This window comes from Idiotropiscis lumnitzeri, chromosome 7, assembly GCF_059441095.1.
Source record: "Idiotropiscis lumnitzeri isolate Australia: NSW breed Sydney's pygmy pipehorse chromosome 7, RoL_Ilum_1.0, whole genome shotgun sequence".
Classification (NCBI taxonomy): Eukaryota; Metazoa; Chordata; class Actinopteri; order Syngnathiformes; family Syngnathidae; genus Idiotropiscis; species Idiotropiscis lumnitzeri.
In genome coordinates, this window is record NC_142397.1 from 23,227,111 (window position 1) to 23,254,672 (window position 27,562).

General features: G+C 45.4%; 1 protein-coding gene across 15 annotated transcripts in view; it reads left to right on the forward strand.

Moving 5' to 3' along the window:
• Positions 1 to 27,562, forward strand: part of bcas3 (BCAS3 microtubule associated cell migration factor) — a 474,526-nt gene that overhangs the window by 246,095 nt on the left and 200,869 nt on the right. Inside the window, exon 23 of one of the 15 annotated variants that reach the window (XM_088299841.1) lies at positions 23,024 to 24,819. The exons of the other annotated variants lie outside the window; for them this stretch is intronic. Coding sequence (XP_088155967.1) covers positions 23,024 to 23,034 — 11 coding nt within the window. The 3' untranslated portion in view covers positions 23,035 to 24,819. Of the gene's footprint in view, positions 1 to 23,023; positions 24,820 to 27,562 lie in introns of those variants that run through there. 15 annotated transcript variants of the gene reach the window in all.

Sequence of the window (27,562 nt, forward strand, 5' to 3'; positions counted from 1 at the left end):
CCTTTTGTTGACATGTCCGAGTCCACACTGCGTCAGTGTAACTTGACCACGAGTTGTTCCCACGGTAATATTAGCGTCTTTACTAACTATAGTGAAGGTGATACCTCAGGCTGGTTGTGCTTCGATGGAACCACAGTTTATCGTAGCAAAATGTGCACACTTAAGACTTAAAAACCTAGTGGGCATCTCTGGTACTGCTTTTAACTGGTTTTAGTCCTATCTCACACACAGAATTAGAATTAGAATTAGAAATCCCTTTATTGTCATTGTACTCAAGAGTGCAACGAGATTAGAGAGCTCCCCTCTCCAGTGCAATACAACAATAATACAGACAAATATATAAATTAGATAAATAAGAGAGTGCAATGGAAAATAATACTGAAGGGTATATATAAAACACATCACGATGCTGTTCTGCAAGGTAAGGGTGGTCTCGTGTGTGTGTGAGAGTTCAGAATAGAGATGGTTCTCGGAAAGAAACTGTTTCTCAGTCTATTTGTCCTCGATTTGATGCATCTGTAGCGCCTGCCAGAGGGCATCAGGTCGAACAGGTGGGAGTTTGGGTGGGTATTGTCTTTGACGATGTTGAGAGCCCTGCTGAGGCACCGGGCGGTGTAGATGTCTGACAGTGAGGGGAGAGGGCAGCCAATAATCCTTTGCGCTGTTTTGACTGTCCTCTGGAGCCTCACTCTGTCCGCCTCAGTGCAGCCGCTGTACCAGGTGGAGACACAGTACGTCAACAGGCTCTCGATGGACGAGTGGTAGAAGGCCAGCAGCAGCTTCCTGCCCAGGTTGAATTTCCTGAGGACTCTCAGGAAGTGCAGACGCTGGTGGACCTTCTTTACCACTGCTGTGGTGTTGTGAGTCCAAGAAAGGTCATCGGAGATCTGTACTCCCAGGAGCTTGAACGTGTGGACCCTCTCCACACGCACGCCTTCGATGCAGGGGGGGGGCGGTACCGTCTTGTTCCTCCTGAAGTCGACGACGATCTCCTTTGTTTTTGCAGTGTTGAGTTGCAGTCTGTTGTCCTCGCACCAAGCCGTCAGCCTCTTTACCTCCTCTCTGTAGGCTGTCTCGTCACCTTCCGAGATCAGACCGACCACTGTCGTGTCGTCAGCAAACTTGACGATGGTGTTGTTGCCGTGGGCTGGGCTGCAGTCGTAGGTGTAGAGGGCGTATAGGAGAGGGCTCAGCACGCATCCTTGAGGGGAACCGGTGCTCAGCGTGCGGGTGGAGGACGTGTAGGGGCCGAGCAACACAGTCTGGGGTCTGTTGGTCAGAAAGTCCTTAATCCAGATGCGTGTGAGGGCAGGGAGGCCGAGAATGTCCAGTTTGGCGACGAGGATGTCTGGGATGATCGTGTTGAATGCCGAGCTGTAGTCCACAAAGAGCATCCTTGCATAGCTCTGCTGTTGTTCCAGGTGGCCCAGCACAACATGCAGAACAGTGTCGATGGCGTCCTCAGTGGATCTGTTAGCCCGGTATGCAAACTGGTAGGGGTCCAGAGTGGGAGGAAGGCAGTCTCTGATGTGCTGGAGAACCAGCCTCTCGAAGCACTTCATGATGACTGGTGTGAGAGCAACAGGACGGTAGTCATTCAGGTGGACGGCGGGTGACTTTTTGGGGACAGGAATAATGGTGGAAGTTTTCAAGCAGGAGGGGATGACTGCTTGAGCCAGGGAGCGGTTGAAGATCCTGCAGAAAACATGTGACAGTTGGTGGGCACATGCTCTGAGGACCTTGCCCGGTATTCCGTCGGGTCCAGTAGCTTTCCTGGGGTTAACAGCCAGGAGCGCGCGCCTCACATCGTGTTCCTCTACGGTGAGTGGGGGGGGAGTTGGAGCATGAGGTGCAGGGGTGTGACGGTTGGGGCGAGTCAAAGCGAGCGAAGAAGCAGTTAAGCTCCTCTGCCAGCGATGCACTCGGGTCTACAGAGGTCGTGCTGCTGCCTCGGAAGTTGGTGATGCTCCGTAGACCCTGCCACACCTCCCGTGGTCTGTGGCTGGTAAGGTGGGCCTCCAGCCTCCCCTTGTAGATTGCCTTGGCTAGCTTGATGCCTCTGCTCAGGTCAGCACGCGCCACCCTGTACTGGGCTTTGTCGCTCGACCTGAAGGCAGCGTCACGGGCCTTGAGGAGAGAGTGGACCCTGCTGGACATTCAGGGCTTCGCATTTGGGAAGGTCCGTATGGTCCTGTGTAGGGAGGGACACAGTTTCCATGCAGAACTTGATGTAGTCCAGTACACAGTGCGTGTAGACATCAAGGTCCTGATGATCAAAGAGGTCCCAGTTGGTGTCTTGAAAGCAGTCCTGTAATTCATTCATGGCGTCATCACGCCAGGTTTTCACAGTCTTTGTGGTGGGCCTGAATCTGCGCCTGAGAGGGGTGTACGCAGGTGCGAGCTGCAAGGACAGGTAGTCTGACTGGCCGAGGGGGGCGAGTGGGAGGGCCCTGTATGCGTGCTTGATGTTCGAGTACACATGGTCGAGAGTGTTGTCTCCCCTCGTTGGGCACTTGACATGGTGGTGAAACTCTGGGAGTACAGTCTTTAAATTGGCCTTATTAAAGTCTCCCACTACTATGTGAACGCCATCAGGGTGGGCCCGCTGATGTTTATTGATGACGCACGCGAGCAGCGAGAGCGCCGTGCTAGTGCTAGCGTCGGGAGGGATGTAAACAGCTGTGACGATCACTACCGTTAGCTCCCTCGGGAGAAAATAAGGCCGGCATTTAACGGACATGAACTCGATGTCGGGGGAAGAGTGCTTCTCGACGATCGTGCTATCGCCGCACCAGTTCTCATGCACGTAAACACAGAGCCCCCCCCCCTTCTCTTACCGGTGGCCCTCGTCCGATCCGCACGATGTAGCGAGCGCCCAGTCAGCTGGATGCTAGCGTCGGGGACGTCGGCGTGCAGCCAGGATTCCGTGACGACGATCACACTGCTGTCTCGCACATAGCGGTTTCCCAGGATTAGTAATCCCAGCTCGTCGATTTTGTGGACCACGGATCTGGCGTTGGTGAGGTAGAGACTCGGCAGTGGTTGCCTGTGGGGCCGCCGTCGCAGCCGTAGCAAGACACCGGACCTGCAGCCCCGCTTCTGCTTCCTCTCTCTGCGTCGCCTGCGCCGCCTCCCGGTCCCGATGACAAGCCACGGTGAGCCGGGCGGCCTCGCCAGTTCGTCCGGAATTTTGCGATCATAGCAAAATTCCTCTGTGATGGTTATTTCGCATCGATATCCAATGTCCACGATGTCCTGGCGGGTATATCGATGCTGTGCCTAGGTTGGTGCCAATAAGAGCAAGCAAACACTAATAAAAAGCAATAAGGAGCACTGGGAGGGAGAGCTGTTAGCCGCTGCGTCCATGCGCGCCGCCATCTTGGATTTTTGTTTCTTTGTAAGTATGGATACCTGTTCCTCCAAAACCCATTAAATGTGGGGTTCCCCAAGGTTCAATTTTAGGCCCAATACTTTTTAATCTGTACATGCTTCCTCTTGGGGATGTCATTTGGAGACACAGCATCAGCTTCCACAGCTACGCTGATGACACACAGCTGTATATTGCTTTGTCTCCTGATGAAACAAGGGCTATCAATACCCTTTTAAATTGCATTTTAGATATTAAGTCATGGATGGCAGAGAATTTCCTCCAGCTCAATCAGGACAAAACAGAGGTTTTAGTTATCGGTCCGCGGTCAGCGAGAGAAACTTTTACCAAAACTACATGATTTTAAACCCTCACAATGTGTGAAGAACCTGGGTGTAATTTTTGACTCTGAGCTCAGTTTTATTCCTCATATTAGAAATGTGACCAAGTTTTTATCATCTTAAGAATTTAGCCAGAGTCCGCCCGTTTCTCTCTCAAGCTAACACGGAGGTGCTGAAGCATGCTTTTATTTCCTGCCGCTGAGATTATTGTAATGCCCCGCTCTCTGGTCTTCCCAAAAAGAGTATTTCCAGTTTACAACTACTTCAGAATTAAGCCACATGGGTGCTGACGAGGACCAGAAGGCGGGCACATATTACACCAGTTTTAAAATCGCTGCATTGGCTCCCTGTGTGTTTCAGGATTGATTTTAAGGTGCTTCTATTAGTTTTTAAATGTCTTAACGGTCTTGGGCCATCTTATTTATCTGACCTTTTCTTCTCGTATCAACCCTCGCGGACCCTGAGGTTATTCGTAGTGTGAGGACTGGACACATGGTGAGGCTGCATTCAGCTATTCTGCTCCTCATCTATGGAATAGCCTGCCACAGGACATCAGGTCCGCAGAGACTGTTGATATTTTTAAAAGGAGGCTCAAGACTCACCTTTTTAGCATGGCTTTTAAATGATTTATCTTACTCTTTTAATTTTATCTACTATTATTGTCTTTTAATTTTTAGCTTCTTTGTCTTTTAGTATCATCATTTTTCTTATATATTTTAGCTCCGTCGTTTTATATAATTGTCTTTTAATTTTTAACTTCTTTGTCTTTTAGCATAATAATTTTTCATTTAGATATTTTAGCTCCAGTGTTTCCTCAAGTCGGGCCGCCTCGCTCGGAGTTGTGGCTGGCCTTCTCACAGGGGGCTTCATATCAGAGGCTCCTTAGGCCCAGCGGACCGGGGCTCTCTGCACTATGTGTAGGGACTACCCCGGTCAGTCTGGGCCGGGGGTCTGTGTGTTGGCAGAGCTCCACATTTAACACAAAAATGGACGCCACAGGCGTTCTGCATCCTTCATTAGATGGTTGTTGGAAAAGCAGAGGTGATGTAATCCAGCACCCTCAAGAGGATCCCGTAACAGCATATGCTAGTGCCATGCATATAAGTCCATCTGTGTGTGAGATTGAGGTTGAGGTTGTCACTTGTGATCAGTAACTATTTAATGTTTGCCTCGAGAATCCAATGCAATACAATACAACTTTATTTTTAGAGCGCATCTTCTCCAAGAAATGCATTTAGATTTGAATGAACTCATGTTCCTTTCAATGCTCCATTCATGGTACCATTACATGGGCAAGCATAAGGCAAACTGACCTATTTATAGTCAGACCTTATTGTTCATCTGACCCTACTTTTGAGAATAGATTGCTTGCAGGCTCATTCTCTGTGTCTGTTCTTCTTTGTTTGACAAGCATGTCAGCCTTTATCATTGTGTGTGCATCAGTCATATTTCTGTGGCATTAAAAGACAGTCGGTGGGGTCATTCTGTCACACCCACTCCAGACATTTAGTATGGCAGAACACACGCATGTACACGTGCACACTAACAGAAGAGGACATGTGGAGCATGACTAACAACTTAATAAAGACACAGATAGGCCCTGTATGTACATTTATGTCCAACAACCAATGTGTCAATAGTGTTAGTCAATAGGGCTACTTTATTGCATCAAATGTGTCTCCCTCTTTATTTGTGATTACAACTTGAATGAGACACACACACACACACACACAATAAAATCACATAATACTCAAGTTCAATTTCAAAATGCAAAAGCAATGCAGCATTTTGTGTGGCCAAGGGTGAAAAGTGTGACAGCGTCGGCACATTGGAGAAGATGGAAAATCCTTACAGCACATCCTTTGGCATAGGCTATATGAACAACTGAGTGCATTAATGTGTATAAATTTTCTTTGTGTCTGTTTCTGTGTCTACAAGTGTAGTGACATTTCCTCTAATGTAGCAGTAAATTTGACCCTCATTAATAACTGTCTCACAGTGATTTGCGCCTGGCGACAGTCTAAATGCCTGGCTCCTGGACTGCTGCCCTTAAGGGACTGATATATGCGCACATCCACACATACAAACACACGCACACTCATGCACAAAAATGCACTTACACACACACGCACACACCCACTCAAATCAACCCTTTGTGAAAGATCCACTCTAGACATTGAAGTGTTTTGAGCATTTCATTTATCATACAATTTTATTTTTATAGCGCATTTCACAACAGATGGAGCTGTAACAAAGCACTTTCATACGGTGTAATATAAATTAGCAGGTAATAATAACACAAATTAAAACACATAAACACATTTACAATAGATAGCAGATGCAGTCTCATGTTGAGTCGAAAGCTAAAGAATAAAAATGTATGTTCAAATGGGTTTTGAAAATGGACAGAGATGGGGCTTGCCTAACATTTAATGGAAGCTCATTTCATAGAGAACGACCGGCAACAGAAAAGGCGCGATCACCTCTGAGGCTATGCTTAGTCCTCGGCACCTCCAGCAGCATTTGGTCCACAGACCTGAGGCAGCGGGCAGTTGCGTAGGGGTGGAGGAGCTCAGAGAGGTACGCTGGGGCGAGGCCATTTCAAGATTTGAAGACAAACATAAGTATCTTAAAACAAACTCTCAAGTGGACTGGGAGCCAGTGAAGAGAGGCCAAGATTGGGGTGATGTGATCTGTCTTCGGGTTTAAGTGCAGAATCGATAGTTTAAAATAAAGTTCCCGGATTCTGACAATTTGCCTGAATAATATTTGATGTGTGATGTGTGCAAGTTTATATTCTTACTTTCCTTTTTATAGCTTCTGCTTTTCTCTCTTACTCTCATGGGTTTCCTAGTGGGCATGTTTGAAAATCATTGTAATTCATAACGAGGCTGAGTGGATTTGATTTCTCTGTGTGGGGGCTTGCTAGCAGGGCGCCAGCCTGCAATCAGTGGCCCACACAAGCTTGCAAACACCAACATACACACCCCCACATGCGCACACACACACACACACACACAATGCTGACTCTGACATAAAGGATGGAAGCATGGATAGTATCATCAGTGGCCACAAATTGACAGTGTTTGTTGTCACCAATCTCCTTAAATGCTCTCTCCAGCCAAGCACTTTCCAAGTTTTACTCTGAAGCGCCTGCTTTTTAGCTTTTACTCCATTTTTTGTTTTGTGTCTCTTTGTCTTACATTATCTGCATCGTATTTCACTTCATCTTTTACTCAATACAACACAATACAATTTAATTTATACAGCGCTTTTCACAACAGCTGGCGCTGTAACAAAGCGTTTTCCATATGCCGTCATGTCGCAGCAGTTTGATGCAGGCAGGCAAGTCATACATGGAGTGGCATAACGAAGTAGTCGGAATAGTGGTCCGGCACATCTGTACTAACTATAGACTACAACATATTGACTTGTTGCTGGAGGCTTGGGGACTTTTCTCATGCTATACTTTGTCAAATTCCACAGACAAGAAAAGTTCACAAAAAGAACAAAGCAAGCAGTAATACAGTTTGCGCATTTGTCCTTTGTCTTTGTTCACTTTTGTAACCCTGTTGAGGTGATAAGGCTGATGACAAAGGTGGACAGGTACGATTTCTACCATGGTAACTGAAAGTAGATGGTCAGATGTACATTTGACCTTGTTTCTTTAAAGTTGGAGACAAAAATAAGAGGAAGTTGGGAGAATTGATCAACGCTAAATTCATTTACTCGAACAAACACATTGGACGACTGCCTAGCACATCTGCCTCACAATACAGAGGTCCAGTGTTCGAATCCCTGCTCCGGCCTTCCTTTATGGAGTTTCATGTGCTTATGTTTATTCTGTCTAATACTTTTTCCTCCCACCTTCCAGAAACATGTATGACAGGTTAATTGAACACTCCAAATTTCCCCTAGGTGTGATTGTGAGTGTGAATGGTTGTTTGTCTATGTGTGCCCTGTGATTGTTCTGGCAACCAGTTACATCTACGGGTGTACTGCCCAAAGACAGCTGGGATAGGCTCCAGCACCCCCTCCGCCCTCATAAGGTTAAGCGGTTCAGATAATGAACAGAAAAATAAACACATTGGGCCTTAGCACAGTCTATCTGTGTGCATAGGTATAGTTTTCTTCCTTTTTGGATTTTTTTCTAGATTTTGCACAGGTAGAATTAGGCGTAATGGGGCATTTACGCCATTTTATGCTGTTGTGGCATGGAATTCGTCTTTTCCCTAAGCCGCATCCCTGATCTGAATCAAAATCAAGGCAGCCGGAGCGCAGTACGCCTAACTACGGTGTGCTTAATGTTGCGGAAAATTAAATAGACTCGCTGGAGTCCGTGCATGACATTGGCAGGGAAACTGCAAGATCTCCCCTTGCAGATGATGTAGTCCGTCATGCATGTGACATCGGCAATTGGAGACCGCCTTCCACCTTGAGCATGTGTCCGTGTTTAACTACCGCCCCCCCCCCTCCATCCTGCCAATAGTGATGATAATGATTATAATTCGTTTAATGAATCAATTTCTACAATGACTCAATGGGTTGTCCCACGCTGGTGTCATATTTATGAATTTAAGTAGGTAACATTAAAATGAAAGTTAAATCTTATGGTTGGCTTTACATAGGAGCACAAAAACACAGTAACACAAAATCGCGGTTACAAAACGTTGTCGCAAGAACAAAACAAGTGGTAACGCGCACTTACAAAAGACAGTGGACAGAACCACAAAGGAAGAAAGAAAACAGAGCAGCCCTAAAAGGCTATTTACAAAAAACAAAATGTAAAGTCACCTAGAGTCCTTAAAAGAAACAAACACCTTAAGTACTTCTGGTATGTGGACAAGTGGTGGAACACAAAAAGGAATAAAGGATCGCTTTTTGTCCCAAATCAATGAATCAGTTTTTTTATTGGTCACTTTTGTCTCAAGTCGAGTTAAATTTATTTTGATTGTCCTTCGTCACATAAATGTTTCAAAGTGCTACACATGCGCACAATTGACAAATTTTAAATGCATTCCATGATCTTCACCCCTAGGAGGGCAAGGAATAACAACTAAAAAAAAACGTATTCTGAAATATATTTAATAAAATTATTACGATTAGTATTTATAGTTGTAGCAGAATATTTCTAGGTATATAAACTTCCTTTTTTTTCCACTGCCCTATAAATCACTAAATATCACCTCATTCGACTGTTCTATATTATTGTACAGTGTTTTATCTGCTTGCGTAGATTTTAATCTGTGGTTTTAGCCAAAGTGTTATTCTATTCCTGGTGTTATATTAGGTTGATTGGACATCTGCTCCGGGATACATGCTAAGCTCAAATGGACGTTTGTCTGATTCCGCTTTACCAGTCCATGTTCCACAGTTAGATTGTTAAAGAACAACTGCAATAAAATGGAAAATGATAGATAGTATAATGTTAATGGACTCAACATTTTGTATTTGTTTTTTGCGGCTCAGATTTGGTACTGAGAAACATGGTTAGCATTTATTATTGTCATGATCCGTGTCCGTCATGTTAGTGTTTTTGTTATGTTCTTCACGTTCCTGCCATGTGCTCCTTTGTTTATTTGGTCAGCTGAGTGGGGCGTTCCCTTCAGCACTCGTTCCCCACCAGCCACGCACCTGTTCCCCGTTAGCCTCACACACCTGATGCCCATCTGCTCCCCTAATGACTGGACTATTTAAACACCTCACTCCGACAACACATTGTCGGTGCATTTCTCCCGCCATGCCCTTCATTCCCGACATCCCTGCTCCATACCAGGACTGTCACGGCCGCTCCCTGATCTCGTTCTTGTTCTCGCTCTCGTCCCCCAGTATTTGTCACTGTCTTTGTTCCTCGTCATTTGATCCAGTTTATTCACGTTTAGTTTGCCTTTGTTATTTTTGCACCCTGCCACGTTGTTTGTCCTTGTTTGATTCATTTAATAAATTCCCTTTAAGTTACCCATTTTCCTGCTTCCTTGCATTTCGGGTCCACCTCCACCTCGCCTACCGGCAAACCCTGACAGAATGCACCGACCAGAAAAGGACCCAGCAAGGGGCTCACGGCGGCGTCATGGACGCCACCGCTCGGACAACCGCCATCATCAACCTGCCGACCAGCCCCGTGCCTCGATTATTTCTTCCCTTTCGTATCACGGTGAGGAAGACGACTACCCCACTGTCATACCCCCTCACCTGATAGTTGATCCCGATTATGATGGCGATTTTGAGCACCAAGCCTTTTCACCCCCCCCCACGAGTATGATTTTGAGCACTTTGCCCCTCACGTCCTGGTTGACTCGGATCACGAATATGATTTTGATTACATTTACGCTCTGTTAGACGCTCAGCGCGACGCAGAGAAATTTAGAAACCATCACTTTCCTCCTCCCGAACCAGTTCGGTTTTTTCTTCGTTTGAGTGTATTGAGACCACCTCGCACACTACCTCGCGCGCTTCACGTCCCAAGTCACGTAAATCACGGTCCCGTCGCTCACCTCGTCCACCGTCGGTATCCGCACCCGATCACGTTCCCCTGGCATTCCATAGCTCACGTTCACCAGCACCTGTAGTTCCTGCTGCGCCTGGCCCGCTTCCGGCAGGCTCCCCGCCAGCTGCTGAGCCACGTTTCGGCCCCCCGCCAGCTGCGGAGTCCCGTTCCGGCTCCCCGCCAGCTGCTGAGTCCTGTTCCGGCTCCCCGCCAGCTGCTGAGTCCCGTTCCGGCTCCCCGCCAGCTGCTGAGCCCCGTTTCGGCTCCCCGCCAGCTGCTGAGCCCCGTTTCGGCTCCCCGCCACCTGCTGAGCCCCGTTTCGGCTCCCCGCCAGCTGCTGAGCCCCATGCAGGCTCCCCGCCAGCTGCTGAGCCCCGTGCAGGCTCCCCGCCAGCTGCTGAGCCCTGTGCAGGCTCCCCGCCAGCTGCTGAGCCACGTTTCGGCTCCCCGCCAGCTGCTGAGCCCCGTCCCGGCTCCCCGCCAGCTGCGGAGTCCCGTTCCGGCTCCCCGCCAGCTGCTGAGTCCTGTTCCGGCTCCCCGCCAGCTGCTGAGTCCCGTTCCGGCTCCCCGCCAGCTGCTGAGCCCCGTTTCGGCTCCCCGCCAGCTGCTGAGCCCCGTTTCGGCTCCCCGCCACCTGCTGAGCCCCGTTTCGGCTCCCCGCCAGCTGCTGAGCCCCATGCAGGCTCCCCGCCAGCTGCTGAGCCCCGTGCAGGCTCCCCGCCAGCTGCTGAGCCCCGTGCAGGCTCCCCGCCAGCTGCTGAGCCACGTTTCGGCCCCCCGCCAGCTGCGGAGTCCCGTTCCGGCTCCCCGCCAGCTGCTGAGTCCTGTTCCGGCTCCCCGCCAGCTGCTGAGTCCCGTTCCGGCTCCCCGCCAGCTGCTGAGCCCCGTTTCGGCTCCCCGCCAGCTGCTGAGCCCCGTTTCGGCTCCCCGCCACCTGCTGAGCCCCGTTTCGGCTCCCCGCCAGCTGCTGAGCCCCATGCAGGCTCCCCGCCAGCTGCTGAGCCCCGTGCAGGCTCCCCGCCAGCTGCTGAGCCCCGTGCAGGCTCCCCGCCAGCTGCTGAGCCACGTTTCGGCTCCCCGCCAGCTGCTGAGCCCCGTCCCGGCTCCCCGCCAGCTGCTGAGCCCCATGCATGCTCCCCGCCAGCTGCTGAGCCCCGTTCCGGCTCCCCGTCCGCTGCTGAGCCCTGTTCCGGCTCCCCGTCAGCGGCTGAGCCCCGTTTCGCCTCCACGCGAGCTGCAGCAACCCACGTCGCCTCCGCGTCAGCTGCACAGACCATACCGCCTCCACAACAGCTGCAGCAACCCACGCCGTCTCCACGTCAGCAGCAGCCTCCAGTTCCGGCTCCACGTCAGCTGCAGTCTCCAGTGCCGGCCCCTCGTCAGCTGCAGCCTCCAGGGCCGGCCCCTCGACAGCTCAGCCTCCAGGGCCGGCCCCTCGACAGCTGCAGCCTCCAGTGCCGGTCCCTCGTCAGCTGCAGCCTCCAGTGCCGGCCCCTCGTCAGCTGCAGCCTCCAGTGCCGGCCCCTCGTCAGCTGCAGCCTCCAGTGCCGGCCCCTCGTCAACTGCCGCCTCCAGTGCCGGTTCCTCGCCAGCTGCAGCCTCCCGTCCCGGCTCCTCGCCAGCTGCAGAGCCAAGTTCACGCCCCAGCGGAGCACGTCTTGCGTCCGCCCCAAGTCCACGTTCAGGCGGGGCACACCCTGCGTCCGCCCCAAGTTCACGTTCCAGCGGAGCACGACTTGCGTCCATCCCAAGGTCACGTTCCAGCGGTGCACGTCCTGCGTCCGCCCCAAGTCCATGTTCAGGCGGAGCACGTCCTGCATCCGTCCCAAGATCACGTTCCGGCGGAGCACGTCGTGCGTCCGCCCCAAGTTCACGTTCCGGTGGAGCACGTCTTGCGTCCGCCCCAAGTCCACGTTCAGGCGGAGCACACCCTGCGTCCGCCCCAAGTTCACGTTCCGGCGGCACACGACTTGCGTCCGCCCCAAGGTCACGTTCCAGCGGAGCACGTCCTGCGTCCGCCCCAAGTCCATGTTCAGGCGGAGCACGTCCTGCGTCCGTCCCAAGATCACGTTCCGGCGGAGCACGTCGTGCGTCTGTCCCAAGATCACGTTCCGGCGGAGCACGTCGTGCGTCCGTCCCAAGATCACGTTCCGGCGGAGCACGTCGTGCGTCCGCACCAAGTTCACGTTCCGGCGGAGCACGTCTTGCGTCCGCCCCTAGTCCTCATTCCAGCGGAGCACGCCCAGCGTCCGCCCCAAGCTCACGTTCCGGCGGAACGCGTCCCGCGTCTGCCTCAGGCCACTGTCCCGACGGCGCACGTCCTGCGACCGTTGCAAGTTCCTGCCTCGACGGCGGTCGGCGACCCGCCGCCGCTCCAAGTTCCTGTCTCTGCTGCGCCCGATGAACTGCCGCCGCTTCTCGTCTCTGCCTCGGCGGCGCCAGACGACCTGCCGCCGCCTCTCGTCTCGGCGGCGCACTCCTTGCGGCTGCCTTGGCCTCCCGGACCTTCCGCCCGAATGGCCACGGCTGGACTCGCTGGTCTGGCCCCCCGGACGGCCGCCTGAATGGTCACGACTGGACTCGCTGGTCTGGCCTCCCGGACGCCCGCCTGACCAGTCTCGATTGCGGGTCGTGGTCCCGCCTTCCGGCCCCCTTCCGCCCACCCTCGTTTCTGGACTTTTTTGTTTTTTCTTTTTGTATATTGTTTTTGGGACGTCTGGGATCGTCCCTCTCGGGGGTGGAGGTACTGTCATGATCCGTGTCGGTCATGTTAGTGTTTTTGTTATGTTCTTCACCTTCCTGCCATGTGCTCCTTTGTTTATTTGGTCAGCTGAGTGGGGCGTTCCTTTCAGCACTCGTTCCCCACCAGCCACGCACCTGTTCCCTGTTAGCCTCACACACCTGATGCCCATCTGCTCCCCAAATGACTGGACTATTTAAACACCTCACTCTGACAACACATTGTCGGTGCATTTCTCCCGCCATGCCCTTCATTCCCGACATCCCTGCTCCATACCAGGACTGTCACGGCCGCCCCCTGATCTCGTTCTCGTTCCCGCTGCTCCGTTTCGGACTGTCACAACCGCTCCCTGATCTCGTTCTTGTTCTCGCTCTCGTCCCCCAGTATTTGTCACTGTCTTTGTTCCTCGTCATTTGATCCAGTTTAGTCACGTTTAGTTTGCCTTTGTTATTTTTGCACCCTGCCACGTTGTTTGTCCTTGTTTGATTCATTTAATAAATTCCCTTTAAGTTACCCATTTCCCTGCTTCCTCGCATTTCGGGTCCACCTCCACCTCGCCTACCGGCAAACCCTGACAATTATAACCAAAGTCTGTATTGATACAAGGGATTTGGTGGAATTCATCTCACGCAAAAATAATTAAGATATGTTTTGTCTGGTCAAAACAATACAAATGTCACGGGTCGCCTTGCGGCGAGGGGGGGGGGGACCCAAGATGCGAGGAAGCAGTGGAAGGTGTAACTTAAAGGGGATTTATTGAAAAGCTCAACAGGGACAAACAACGTGGCAGGGTGAAAAATAACAAAGGCAAACTAAACGAGACTGAACGGGCACAAGGACAAGGACCAAAACGAGACGGGAACAAACTAAGCGGACAGGGACAGGAGACCAGGGCGGAGAGCATGAACAGGGCGGAGAGCATGAACAGGGCAGAAAACAAACGCGGTCGTGGAAATCCATGAAATGCGGCAAATGACCCGACACTGCATTGTCGGTCTGGGAGGTTTAAATAGACAGAGTGATCAGGGGAGCAGATGGGAATCAGGTGCGTGATGATTAACAGGGAACAGGTGCGTGGCTGGTGAGGACGAAAGGGCTGAGAGGGAAACGCCCCTACACAGCTGACAAAACAATAACAGAAAAGCACATGGCAGGAAGGAGGGAAGAAAATAACAACAAAAACACTGACATGCCCGACACGGGTCATGACAACAAACACACTAAAAACTGATGCCGTTCACGTTCGCCTGCTGGATATTTGTGTTTTACTAATGGGTTTGAGGAAGCACAACATTAGCTTGGAGTTGAGCCCAAAAGATTAATACAGTACAAGACAAGCGATCAATATTCCAGATTTCCCCCCCCCCCCCAAGTGTTTCCAAAATGCATATTGCTGGCCTTGGTGGAATCCTTGTATCTCCAAAATCGTCACTTTTCAGGAGACCAAAATATATGTTCTCAACATATATTTCAACAACGTAACGTGGCATAGTCAAAGAGAGCATGCCATTTTTAGCATTTAAGATTCAGCAATAATTGGTTTCGAAAAAATACATTATTCCTGTGTAATTAATTTTACCAACATAACGTGGGACAGCTATTTGGTGTGTGTACCTTGACCTTTGTGATGTACAGCCTGGTACGCACAAAGCAGGCCAAAGTGGGCATGGCTACAGTAGGCATGGTTTAGACAATTAGCATTTTGTGGGGAAGGCAAGGTCGACAAGCCGAAGTGCTGCAAACATTTATTTAGATGATTTGACGGCCATTGTTAACCTTGACTGCTGAGGGCACAAAAAGCCTCTAGTTTTAAAGTGCACGACAAAGTCCTATTTTCCTGACTTCAACGTGTCCAAGTCACTAGACCGAGAAGCTACTTAACAGTAAACGAGCCAAATAAACTCAAGCTGTCAATCTCCCCCATACAGTGGATCAGGCTTAAATATACAGTCTCCATGAGAGTCGATGCCAATTAAAAAAAAAAAAGATGCAATCTAACTAGATAGTAGCCCAAACACAAGCCCCCAAAAGAGAGTTTATTTATATTGAATTGTTAAATCAATAGTAGTGGCTGCATTTTACTTTTAAAACTTTAATAGTATATATAAACTGAAAAATCTTAGGGATTTAGTATTCTTGTGAATCACTAAAATATTTCGTTGATCTATTATTTTTAAGAAATGCTTCACATCTGTGTTGCAGATGACTGACTTTTAGCACGTGAGAACATGTCTTCCTGCCCAGATTGAGTTCACAACATTCCTAAATTTCTCGGCATTTCTGGGTTTTGCCGCAGAAATTTAATTAATTAATTTTACCCCACAGGCTTTTGATGGGAATAAGATTCAAATTCAGAAAATGTCATTCCTGGACCAACGTCTTTCATCATCATAAGGGGTCTCTGATCTATGCTTTGTCTGGTCACTCAACTAGATCCTGTTTGACATGAGTGACTCTGTCAGGGGCACAAAAAGTGTGACCACTTATTTCCAAGGATCAGTGGGACACACAAACTCCTCTACCACCAAAAGGTAATGGCTCAAGGAGGGGGTCGTTTCAGAATAGTATTGACAACTGTTTAAACATACAGAAGTAACCATTGGCTCATGCCTATGTTTTTTTTCATTTTTGTTGAATATAAGCAGACATTATCTCATATCAGCAAACTATACTGCCCAGTTCTACTGACTGCTACAATGGAGGCTATTCGTCCATTAAATTAACATACTTATTTTGTGGCTAGAGCCACCAAATAAAAGGTAACTAGTTGAAAATTGTTGTGAATAAATGTTTGAAAAAGTTTGAAAAGTTTTTACTTACTTCACTTTTAAATATTGATGTTGATGTCTAATGCTGCGTCTTCCTGTACAATTATGTGTTAATTCAAATTGTACATTGCACGTCATCACATACTATATGCATTCTGGCTATAATGTACTCTAAATACAAGTTGTACATAAGCTGTATGGGGGTGATTTCCTCGGCTCTGTCTTTGTGTGTACGTAAGTGTGCATACTTGCATGTATATTTTTCTGAAGGCATGCTAAAGAAGGCTTTGGGGCAACTGCAGCAGGTGATTGAAGGTCACATGTGTGATGTGGTCCAGAGATCAAACACACATTTTGTTTAACAGTATGTGTGAGCAGCAATGTTCCTTTTCTCTGCTTCTGAACAAGGCTGCGGCATTCTTGGTTCATTAAGAACGGATGGACAAGCATGCACGCATACACACATGAACCCTCCCCCACCCCCACACACAATGCTTGCACTTGGATACAGTGATGTGGAGTTTTGTTCATTCATATTATAGGAGGACAAATAGTCACATTTGCCACCTATCTACATTTACTGCGTGTGCGTGTGTGTGTACATGTGTATGTGTGCACGTGTGTTAGCGCGTGCGCGTGAATGTTTGTGTGTTTGCCGTCCCCCACTTCTGTAATGAGGTCAATCTCCTGTGTGCAGCTAAAACCTCTGTCTTTATCTCTGTTGCATGGTCACAGGATTATTCTTGTCATTTTTAACCCTCTCCAGCCATAGTAATAAAAATTACAGAAATGTCCCGTTTACTTAGTATGCTCCATAAGTGTAAATGTAACCAATGTAAATCTTGACTTGGTTAAAAATATACATATAAATTCACCATTTTGTCACAGTTGATTTTTTTTAGATTAGATATTTTGTTTAGATTTCCGGATTCACCGGTTTTCATTTATAGCCATGCAAACACGCGTGTCTCTATAGCAGTCTGTTCCACCAATTGCTAACACCCCCATGCCCTCTGTTCAATTCACACATGACGTGGCCCACCTTTTTATCCATCTGTCGTAAGAGCTCTGTGTGACCGTGTCTATGCACATTGAGAGCTTTCATGCAAAGCTGGAGCGGTGTTGATCAACCGGCCAAGCCAATGGCATATGGTCATGTCCTGGGGTGCTCTGGCATGTTGGCATGCAGGATAACAAACTTAACGGAGAGGATTGTCTGGACACTTCCTTACAAAAGTAAACGTGAGGCAAATGGCATTATTTTTTATGATGGAGTAAAAAATGTTTTTGACATTAAAATATTAACTTTTATTTACACAACTTGGAATAGTGTTGTTTTTGATGGCCTGTTTTAGTTTAGTCTAGTCTTTTTATCAAGCTGTCATTTGTGCATTATTTCTTTGTTTTTATCTACTAAAGTCTGAGCATTTCAATCAGAATTGTCCATGACTATTTTAGTTGGCAAAACTAATGACATTTTAGTCTAGCTTGATTCCAAGATGACCGATGACAATTTAGCAGAGGTGTCAAATCCAGGTCTGCCACAGTTTGGCTTTAGCCACAGGTGCTTATACTCAACCACCTGGTAAACGAGCAAATTCACCTGCCTGAGTTAAACCAAAACTGTGGCAAGGTTTTTACTTTCTGATCCTGTATTTGCTACCTTTGCATTTTAGTGTAGTCTAGTTTTAGTGGATGAAAAATGCATTTTTTCGTCTCTCTTCAGTAATGCAGTTTTATTTAACCCCGCCAATATAGAGTAGGTCCCTTATAGTATGGTCAAAAGGAACATTTTCCTTAACCAAACCCAATTATAGGATTATAGTCTGAAGAAAACATTCATTCAGACACAGGAGACTGCATTATTATGCTCTACAACTTATTTATTTTACCAACCAATTATTTTAGAAATACACACAAATTAATTTAAATAAAATAGCATCACAATGCCACAACCAAACCCCTCCGCCACACACACGCAAACACACCCCCACTTTCTTTCACACACATAATCACACGCATACATATACACACGTAAACACAAACACACATTCACTAATCCACATTTCACTATTTCCTAACAAATAACCAAATTAAACATTAACCACAGCCTCATCATGAGGCATATGCTCTCTAAAATTGGAATTAATGTTACATAAGTGTTAAATTGTGGTACCCAAGTTCTTTCCCAGATGCTGGGACCCAGGTAACAGAATTACTGTAACACGTGACATTTGTGACATTTCATCACGTGTCACTTTTGGTCAATGAAAATGAAGTTTTAGCATATATATATATATATATATATATAATGGCTGTCAAAATAGAATTAACTCAAGATTAGGTTTTTTTTAATCCTCACAATTTAACATTTTAACTCAGTGAACTCAGTTTTATTTACTTCAAAAATTATTTGTGCAAAGCCAAATTCAAACTCTGTACCTTATTAGCTGTACGTCTTGAGCACATCATCTCAGAACAAAACACCCTGCTTAAATTGCCACTGGGCGTTGCAAACCAACACTGCTGGAGTGTGGTGCTTACAATTAAATGTAATGTATAAGTTTTGAGAAATGTTTCTACAAAAAATTCCTGTCGAGGTGACTTTATATAGATCGTATTCAAGGATCAAAGATAACTATCACAGCAATTTTGATTTATAATACACCTCATATTCGGTGATTTTACATTAATTACAAGATATTATTCATGTATAATAAATACTTAAAGCTTCACAAAAAGTAGTAGAAAAAATGTGATTAATATATATATATATATATCCATTATCTATACCGCTTCTCCTCACTAGGGTCGCGGGGGCGCTGGAGCCTATCCCAGCTATCTTCGGGCATGAGGTGGGGGACACCCTGAACTGGTTGCCAGCCAATTGCAGGGCACACAGAGACAAACAACTATACGCGCTCATACTCATACCTAGGGGCAATTTAGAGTGTTCAATCGGCCTGCCATGCATGTTTTTGGAATGTGGGAGGAAATCGGAGTACCCGGAGGAAACCCACGCAGGCACGTGGAGAACATGCAAACTCCACACAGGATGGCCGGAGCCGGGATTGAACCCACGACCGATGCTGTCTCTCACTGTGAGGCCATCGTGCTAACCAGTCGGCCACCGTGCCGCACTGATCACTTGAAAATCTGTGATTCAGCAGGGACTGATATTAGGAACCTCTGTGTCAGTATACTTTATTTCAGCAAAATGTTTCGGTGCCTTGCCTTACAAGTGGCCCAATTCAACTCTGACAGTTTTTTTTTTGTTTTGTTTTTTGCTTTCTGTTGCGAGACATAATTTCAGTTACTCGTGAGCTTCAGATAGTCCCGGGTTTGAGTAAAGTGAAAACAAAGTAGAGCAATCCAGTGTGTAAATCCCGGGTAATCCCTTTGTAAATGGGGGAAAAAGTGCCACAGTTACTGATGCACTGAGTCGGTAATTCAACAGGGCCAACAGTCAGACACACACATACAACAGGAGAACACTGAAAATGATCGCACAAAACTCACACGCCGGCTAACCCTGCAATTTATTTATTACAGTACTTTTATCATTGCAGTATTTCTATCATTGCAGTATTTTCAATCATTCAGTATTTTTTATCATTGCAGCGTTTTTATTCATTTCCCCTCTGTACCATGGACAGGCATTAGGAGTGTTTGCTTACACTTGTATATGTTGTGGGATATAAGTGTGTATATACTTGGGGATCTTTATACTGTGTATATTTGCATGCTTTTTATGAATGTCTGCTGCTCAACGACTACATTACGCCACTGCCTCTGTGTGATCTGTATCTTTGCTGCTGTAACACCTCAAATTTCCCCATTGTGGGACTATTAAAGGACATCTTATTATCTCTTAATTTTGGCCAACCCAACTCCAGCTCCCTTCATCCCTCACGAGACTAAACTTTATACTGCAGTACATACAGAAGTTATACTGTATAAATCAAGTTCATTTGTTTGCATGTCCTCCATGTTCTTGTACAACAAACTGATATTTTTCTGTTTTGAAAAAAACTGAACCATTATTTTATTGGGGACATGCAATGTATTGTATTTGAAGCCACTTTAATGGAGTTATTAGATTTGATGTACGGGTAAATGAAGTTACTAACTTGGTTGTGGAAAAAAAATTAATTTGTTAAGTCAAGGAACCACCACTGTATCCTCATTCAGTTCAAGAGTCTTTATACTTATAAGCTTGTCACGCAGATATTTTTTTTGGTGAAACTTTTGTCCTACATGTGCTTTGTTTTTTTATGACTATTGTCAGATTTAACTGTAACACAGCAAGACATGGGTTAAATTTTTCTCTATCTCCGTCTTCATCTCGCACTCCACTCATTTTGTGTGTTTGTATGCGTGTGTACCCGCGTGCATGCATGTGTGTGTGCGTCCCTGTATGAGCTTGCATGCTTTTGTGAGGACAGCTCTCTGCTGTGGAAGCTGGTTCACAGGCCGGTCAGAGCCGCTTTATTTATTTTTAATTGAATTAAGATGTGCAAACAGTACCTCAGCAAGCACACCGTCCCTATTATAGAAACACACAAGGAAAAGACAAAAGCAAATTGGCCAATAAGGCACACAAATTGAACTGTATAAAGGGCAGCAAGTGTGTATTTGTCAGATACCACAATAATAAAATTATTTTTTTTAAAACTTGATGTGATGATATCTTAACACTGCTGACTCCAAATAATATTTTCTTTCTTAGCCTTCTTCATTAAATATTGTTCAATTGATAGGGATACATTACTCCACTCCACAAGTTTATGATAATAATAAATAAATATTTAATCAATATTTAGCTTTTTTTTATCATTTTAATGCTGTTTTTACAATGTTGCTTTAAGCATTTCATACAACTATCAGTTGAATAATAATAATAGCTTTGTGGGGGTCTACAATTTTCGTGTTAGGTGTTTGGTTTCGCATTACAGTTTCATACATTGAATAGTGAAACTGAGAATCAACTGCACCGTCGCTCACATCAAGACTAGCCATGGACAAACTACGGCCCACGGTGCACTAGTCCAACGTAAAGAAGATTTAAATCACTCAATTATTTGATCTTGTCGCTGCAATACCCACATTTGCCTAATAGCACTGACCATTGGTGGACCTTGGTGGGAGTGCGGTGTGTCTGGCAAGCCACACCAACTGTCTTTCTGCATGAAAGTTATGTCAAAAGTGTCGTCTTACGATGACGTCATTCATTCACGCAGGCCATCACACAAGCTTAAAAGTGCATTTCTGGGTCTGGAATTGAGCGAGATTTGCCCGGCGCCACGCCAAATAAATACACTTTATGAAGCAGATTGTAGCAATGGTGAAGCTTTGCACATACTTGCAAGCTTTTGTTTAGCGTGGACGACGTGCCTCTTTTCCAGAGTTACAATACATATACATAGCGTTTGACAGCAATACTTAACCATGAACACATTTCATAATTTCATATGGGTGAAATAGTCGTGGCTTGTGGCCAAAATATAGTAACCGCTCGGATATTTGGGTTTTAAAAGGGTTCTTGACTGCATGTAAACTTAGTAAGTACAGTTTCAAACTTGGCCATTGCCTATGATGTCTACATTAGTCCTAGTTAAACATGTAACCTACAAAACATGTAAACTAGAGAACTTCATATGATATAGAGATAATATGAGAACGGGAGTGCCATGCTGGAACACCTCAACAAACAAGCCCTGTAGAAGTTGCTGTGAAGTCAAAATGAAAATGAAATCAAATACTGTACATTTGACACAACACAGCAAATAGTGCAGTGAACAAGCTTACCAAATTGTAATTAATTTTATAAAAGGGGTTAACCCTACATGTCAGCCATCCCTCATACAAGATAGCTGGGGAAGGGGTGAATCATGGTGGACGGCTAAGTGTGTCACTGGGCACTGTTTTAGCCATGCGCCCAAAAAAGTCAAGAAAACAGACATGGTGAAAAACAGTTTAACTTTACATCGCCACAACTGAGTTCTACTTAGTTCTCAGTCTTTACACGTTTTCTTCAGTTAGCCAAAAACATGCATAAAGTGTTCCGAAACAAATCACTGAATTCACTTAACAGTATATTTAATATTTGGTTTGTTTTATGGACTGATGTAATGAAGATTAAACTTCACCAAGTGATAGAATGCCAAATGTTTGGTGAAAGGTTAGCTCTGCTCATGATCATGAACATACGTTACAGCCTAGTTTGCTAATGGGATGGCTTGCATGGCTTTTTCTGGGATGGATCCATTCAGCTTGATTGAGGAAATATGAAGGCTGCAGCAAAAAGAACTCATAAATGTACATCATGCAACAAGATAATGACCCAAATCACACTGCCACACCAACAAAGCCAGTGGAAGGGTTTAGACTGGAAATTTTCAGACATCAATCATAGAGAGCATACATGTTGCCTGCTGAAGAGGGGGATTAAGCCTCCAGATCAAACAACAACTAACCGATGCCATGGCAAAAGTCTAAAAAAATTTCATTAAATAATAAAGTGTTTGCTTATGTCAGAGGGTTATATGCCTGCTGTAGTTATTGTGAGAAAAAGATTTACAACTACTGTAAATATTAAGTCTTGATCATTTTAATCTATTTCAAATTGAATGTGTTTCAATACTTTCGTTCACATAAAATTTGAAATTTTTATGGAATATAGATTTCTATTTTCCATTATGCAACTTGTCGAGGGCGGCACGGTGGCCGACTGGTTAGCACGATGGCCTCACAGTGAGAGAGAGCATCGGTCGTGGGTTCAATCCCGGCTCCGGCCATCCTGTGTGGAGTTTGCATGTTCTCCACGTGCCTGCGTGGGTTTCCTCTGGGTACTCCGGTTTCCTCCCACAATCCAAAAACATGCATGGCAGGCTGATTGAACACTCTAAAATTGCCCCTAGGTGTGAGTGTGAGCGCGGATGGTTGTTCATCTATGTGTGCCCTGCAATTGGCTGGCAACCAGTTCAGGGTGTACCCAGCCTACTGCCCGAAGACAGCTGGGATAGACTCCAGCATCCCCTGCGACCCTAGTTAGGAGAAGCGGTATTGAAAATGGATGGATGGATGGATGCGACTTGTCGATATTTTGTCCTTTGAATCACATCATCTTCAGACCTTGCTCTGGGCTGCTCATCTGATTGAAATGTCAACTTCCATAGCTAATATTTGATCTGACAGCTTCAATAAACCTCTGTCCCTTCTAATAACAGATTTAAAAATAATAGTGTTATCAAGGATACATTTCACCACCAGACATTTGAAACTCTACTTTGCTTTATATTCCTTGTCTGTCTTCTGCAGGTTATTCCTGAAAATGAAGCTCTTCTCTTCCAATGATCATTTTGATCTATGATCATTTATTTTTCAACATAATTCTTATTTTCATCTTCAGTGCATGTACCCGCTCCTGTCTCACTCACTCCCCAATCATTGCATGCCATTGATGTGATTTGTGAGAGCGAGACAAGAGGATGGGCAGCCAAGAGCAAGAGAAGATGACCAACTCTCTACAGATCTGGAAAATTGTGCATGTGCATCTGTTTAAAATATTATGCGGAAGGATAAATACCATGGGCACTTTATGCTGTTTTGGATATATTAATGAATGTCGATTGTTGAATTGAAATTGAGTGTTGAATCACCTGGCCTGCTCTTTATGATCCCAAAATTTTGTTTCATATTCAGCAACCAATTAATTTAGAAACTGATTGAAGTATGAAGTAGGCAATAGGGATGTAAAGATTCATTGAAAATGTATAGAATGTCGATTTGCTACGTCATGTTAACCAGAGCCACTCTGTCATGTTTCTGCTGCAAAAAAACTACATACGCACAATGTGCATTTGTGGTAATCTGGGTCGACCGTGATGCAAAACAAGCATTGTGGGTAGTGTCGTTTCATGGCTAAACCATTTTAACGTCCAAATTTCACCAAATGACTTAATACAATGTAAACCTCCCTTTGATTGCAGCACAGCAGTGATAAACACGTTAAAAATTAAGCACATTGGGGCTGCCCGATTCAAATTCGTCTCTAGAAGCTAGCTGTAGTTAGTACACACAGGCTACCATGAGCATCTGATGGGACGCTGCACATGATGTCCTGTTGTGGTACGCTAACATATTGAAGTGTCTATTGTGGATTATGGCGGCATTAGTCAGCAAACTTACATTTATTACCGTATTTTCACAACCGGGGCGCACCTAAAAGTCCTTATTTTCTCCAAAATGGGCGGGACGCCTTATAATGCGGAGCGCCTCATGTGTGGACAGAGTTCCAAAAATCTGTACTTGTGTGACTTTCATGAGCACTCCGCCTGTCTGCGTGCCTGCCTGCCTGGGAGCATTATATGGTGCGTGTGTGTGCGCGTGTGCGTGTGTGTGTGTGTGTTAGCACCCTCTGTTGATGAAGTTTATGACCAAGGTTCGCTGGACTGTCAGTTGACAACAGACCAGTATGTATGCGCAGGAGAAAGCTGGCTAAAAGGGCCGCTGTCTATGATGTCGTAGTCTGTTTTATCATTGATGTCATTGCAAGCAAGAAACATCACAGGTTAATTAACTTTTACACATCACACCCTGCCCCAAAAAATAAATAAATAACAGACTCACTGCCCAAAGCACACCACTCATGACAGCTCTCTAACCAGCCATTTGATTGGCTGAGATTGAAGTCCTACCAGAATTCTTTGCAGCACTTGGGATATGAATGGCATGAGAAATACATGTTTTGTGTTAATTGTATTTCTTTATTCCTTGTTTAGTTTGTTTCATTGTTTGCTAGTATGCTGTTCAGTTTATGTTGGGTGATGTAAACCTGTGACTGTTCATAGTGTGGTGACAAGTCAAATGCCTACACTGGAATTGCATGATCAGGTACTGTGCAGTTAATGTGTGTTCTCGCACTGCCGTTTGAGTTGTCACAAAAGTGCGGTAGCGAGACTGACAATGACGAGAGGGAACCTGCCATGTTTGAACAAGGACTTTGATATTGTGGGAATGAGGACTGATAAAAAAAATAATGTTGTGGATGAGGACTGATTAAAAAATAACATGAGTACATTATTAAATACTTCAATAAAGTACAACCAAACTCAGTTTTGGTCCAGCTTCTTTTTTAAAACATGCGCTAGCATGCTATGCTATGGTATGTTTTGACATGCCTGCACCAAATAATGCGGTGTAGTGTACCCTATGCATGTGTTTAATACAGAACTAGCACCTGCAACTTAGGATGGACCCTTTAATGCCCTATGGTAAAAAAATGCCGTAAATCCAAACACATTTTTTTAATACCCATGTTCTTAAAAACAGCAATCGCACATGTGTTATGTTGCTATTGCGGTCACTCGGTGACCATGCCATGTATTGGGCTTATATACTTGTAAATGTCCGCACTCAAAGGAACATTACATGACTACCCATCTACCACGAGCTATGAATGGCAACACCGAACAATGCAATAGTGTCGTTCGTATATACAATAGTACAGTACTAAAAAAAAAATTGGGGGGGTTGGCCTCCCAGTGCATACCGTACTTTAATGTGTAGATTATAGTATGCGTACTCAAAAAGCACGAAACATTTTGTATTAAGGTTAGATAAAAACTAAATTGAAAATAAATTTGTGTTTATTTTAATTTTCTTTAGCACAGTACATTACCCTGAATTTATTTATATAATTTCTGCCAAATCTACATAAATGTGTGAAATATGTTTCATTTTTATAGGGAGTTTGACAGAATTAGACTATACCACTCAGCATGGTCAAAATGCAGATGAAACACACAACGTAGTGTCAATTTTGCTAAACCTAGTGGTTGTAGTCTACGCACCCCTTTTGCAATGCTATCTTTGGTCACATTAAAAATTACACAAATTAAATAATTTCAAAAGTTACTCCACTAATAGCATGAACTACAATCCATACAACCCAATTGAAAAAAGGAATTTTTTTTCAGAGGGGTAGTAAAAACAAATATTAATGGCTTGCAATGTGCACACAATTGTATAATTGTATGTATCAGCAAAAAAAAAAGAAAAACTGGCCCGAAGCATGATGTTGCCACCACCATGCTCGAGGCATGGTGTTGTTTAGTGAAGAGAAGTGGTGTTTTTGTATGAGGCGCCGTTCGGGACATAATTCAGAAATAGCGCTCACACTTACCACTGAAATGCGCTCATACACATAGGTGAAATGTTGTCACTCATACACACTACTGAAATGCACTCATACACACTAGTGAAATGCGCTCATACACATGGGTGAAAATGTTGTCGCTCATACACGTTAGTGAAATGCGCACATACACACTACTGAAATGCACTCATACACACTTGTGAAATGCGCTCATACATACGGGTGAAAATCTTGTCGCTCATACACGTGAGTGAAATGCGCTCATACACACCAGTGAAATGCACTCATACACGAAGGTGAAAATGTTGTCGCTCATACATATAGGTGAAATGCGCCCATACACAATGGTGAAATGCGTTCATACACGCAGGTGAAACGTTCTCACACACAAAGGTGAAATGCGCTCATACCACTGAAATGTGTTTATACACACTGGTGAAATGCGCTCATACACACCACTGAAATGCGCTCATACACACCACTGAAATGTGCTCATACACACTGGTGAAATGCGCTCATACATGTAGGTGAAACGTTCTGACACACATAAGTGAAATGCGCTCATACACGTAAGAGAAACGTTCTCACACACATAGGTGAAATGTGCTCATATATATAGGGGAAATGCGCTCATACAAACACCCACACTGTTGAAAACATAAATAGTACGACAAGCTCGCTTAACAATCCAACCATTTAAAAAAAATTATTTAACATTTAATGGATGGGCGCCACGGTGAGCGACTGGTGAGCACGTCTGCCTCACAGTGCAGAGGTCCAGGATTCCAATCCAGGCTCTGGCCTTCGATGTGGAGTTTGCATGTTCTCCCATGCCTACATGGGTTCTCTCCGGGTCCTCTGGTTTCCTCCCACAGTCCAAAAACACGCATGGCAGGTTAATTGAACACTCCACATAGTCCCTATATGTGTGATTGTGAGTGAGAATGTCTATTTCTCTCTGTGTGCATTGAACAACTGGCTGGCAACCAGTTCAAGGTGTACGCTACCGACTGCTTGGAGACTGCTGGGATATGCTCCAGCACAACCGTGACCCCTGTGAGGATAATCAGATCAGATATTGGTTGGACATCATGAATGTAATATACAAATGAAATTCATGCTTGGGGAGAGTCAAGTGAAAGTTATACTAGTTCAATATTCACTTTATTTAAACAAGATATATGGGATTCAATACAAGCAGATATAGTTTCAATTGCGATTTGTATCTGGATGTATGATAGGAAAAATACAGTTCTTGAAAACGTTAGTATTGCAAACAATGGCTTCCTTCCCACAAATGTGCATATCCAGCGTACACGGAATAACACACAGAACTCGAGACAAGACCACGGAACTAAGTGAAGTGGGCTGTGACCATAAATGAACACATCGGAGGATGCAAGTGTTTTAGGGACGATATGTAATCGATATAACATAACAAAATTTGAACAGTCAAAGAAAATAAACCGTGCCCTTAAAAAAACTTAACAAGTCGCGAACTCTTGTGAGTCTAAAGTGTTAATGTCCAGTTGGTGATCACTTTTTTTTCCACATAAAACCACAAGATGTTTCTTTTCCAAAAGTGTGTGCCGATCCTGCTTGTTGGAAGTGTCCTTCCACACCGTAGAGAGTTTCCTCAATCACCATGGTGCTTTGTTCTTCACGCTGGGATGCTCACCATCAATGCACAGGAATCTTCA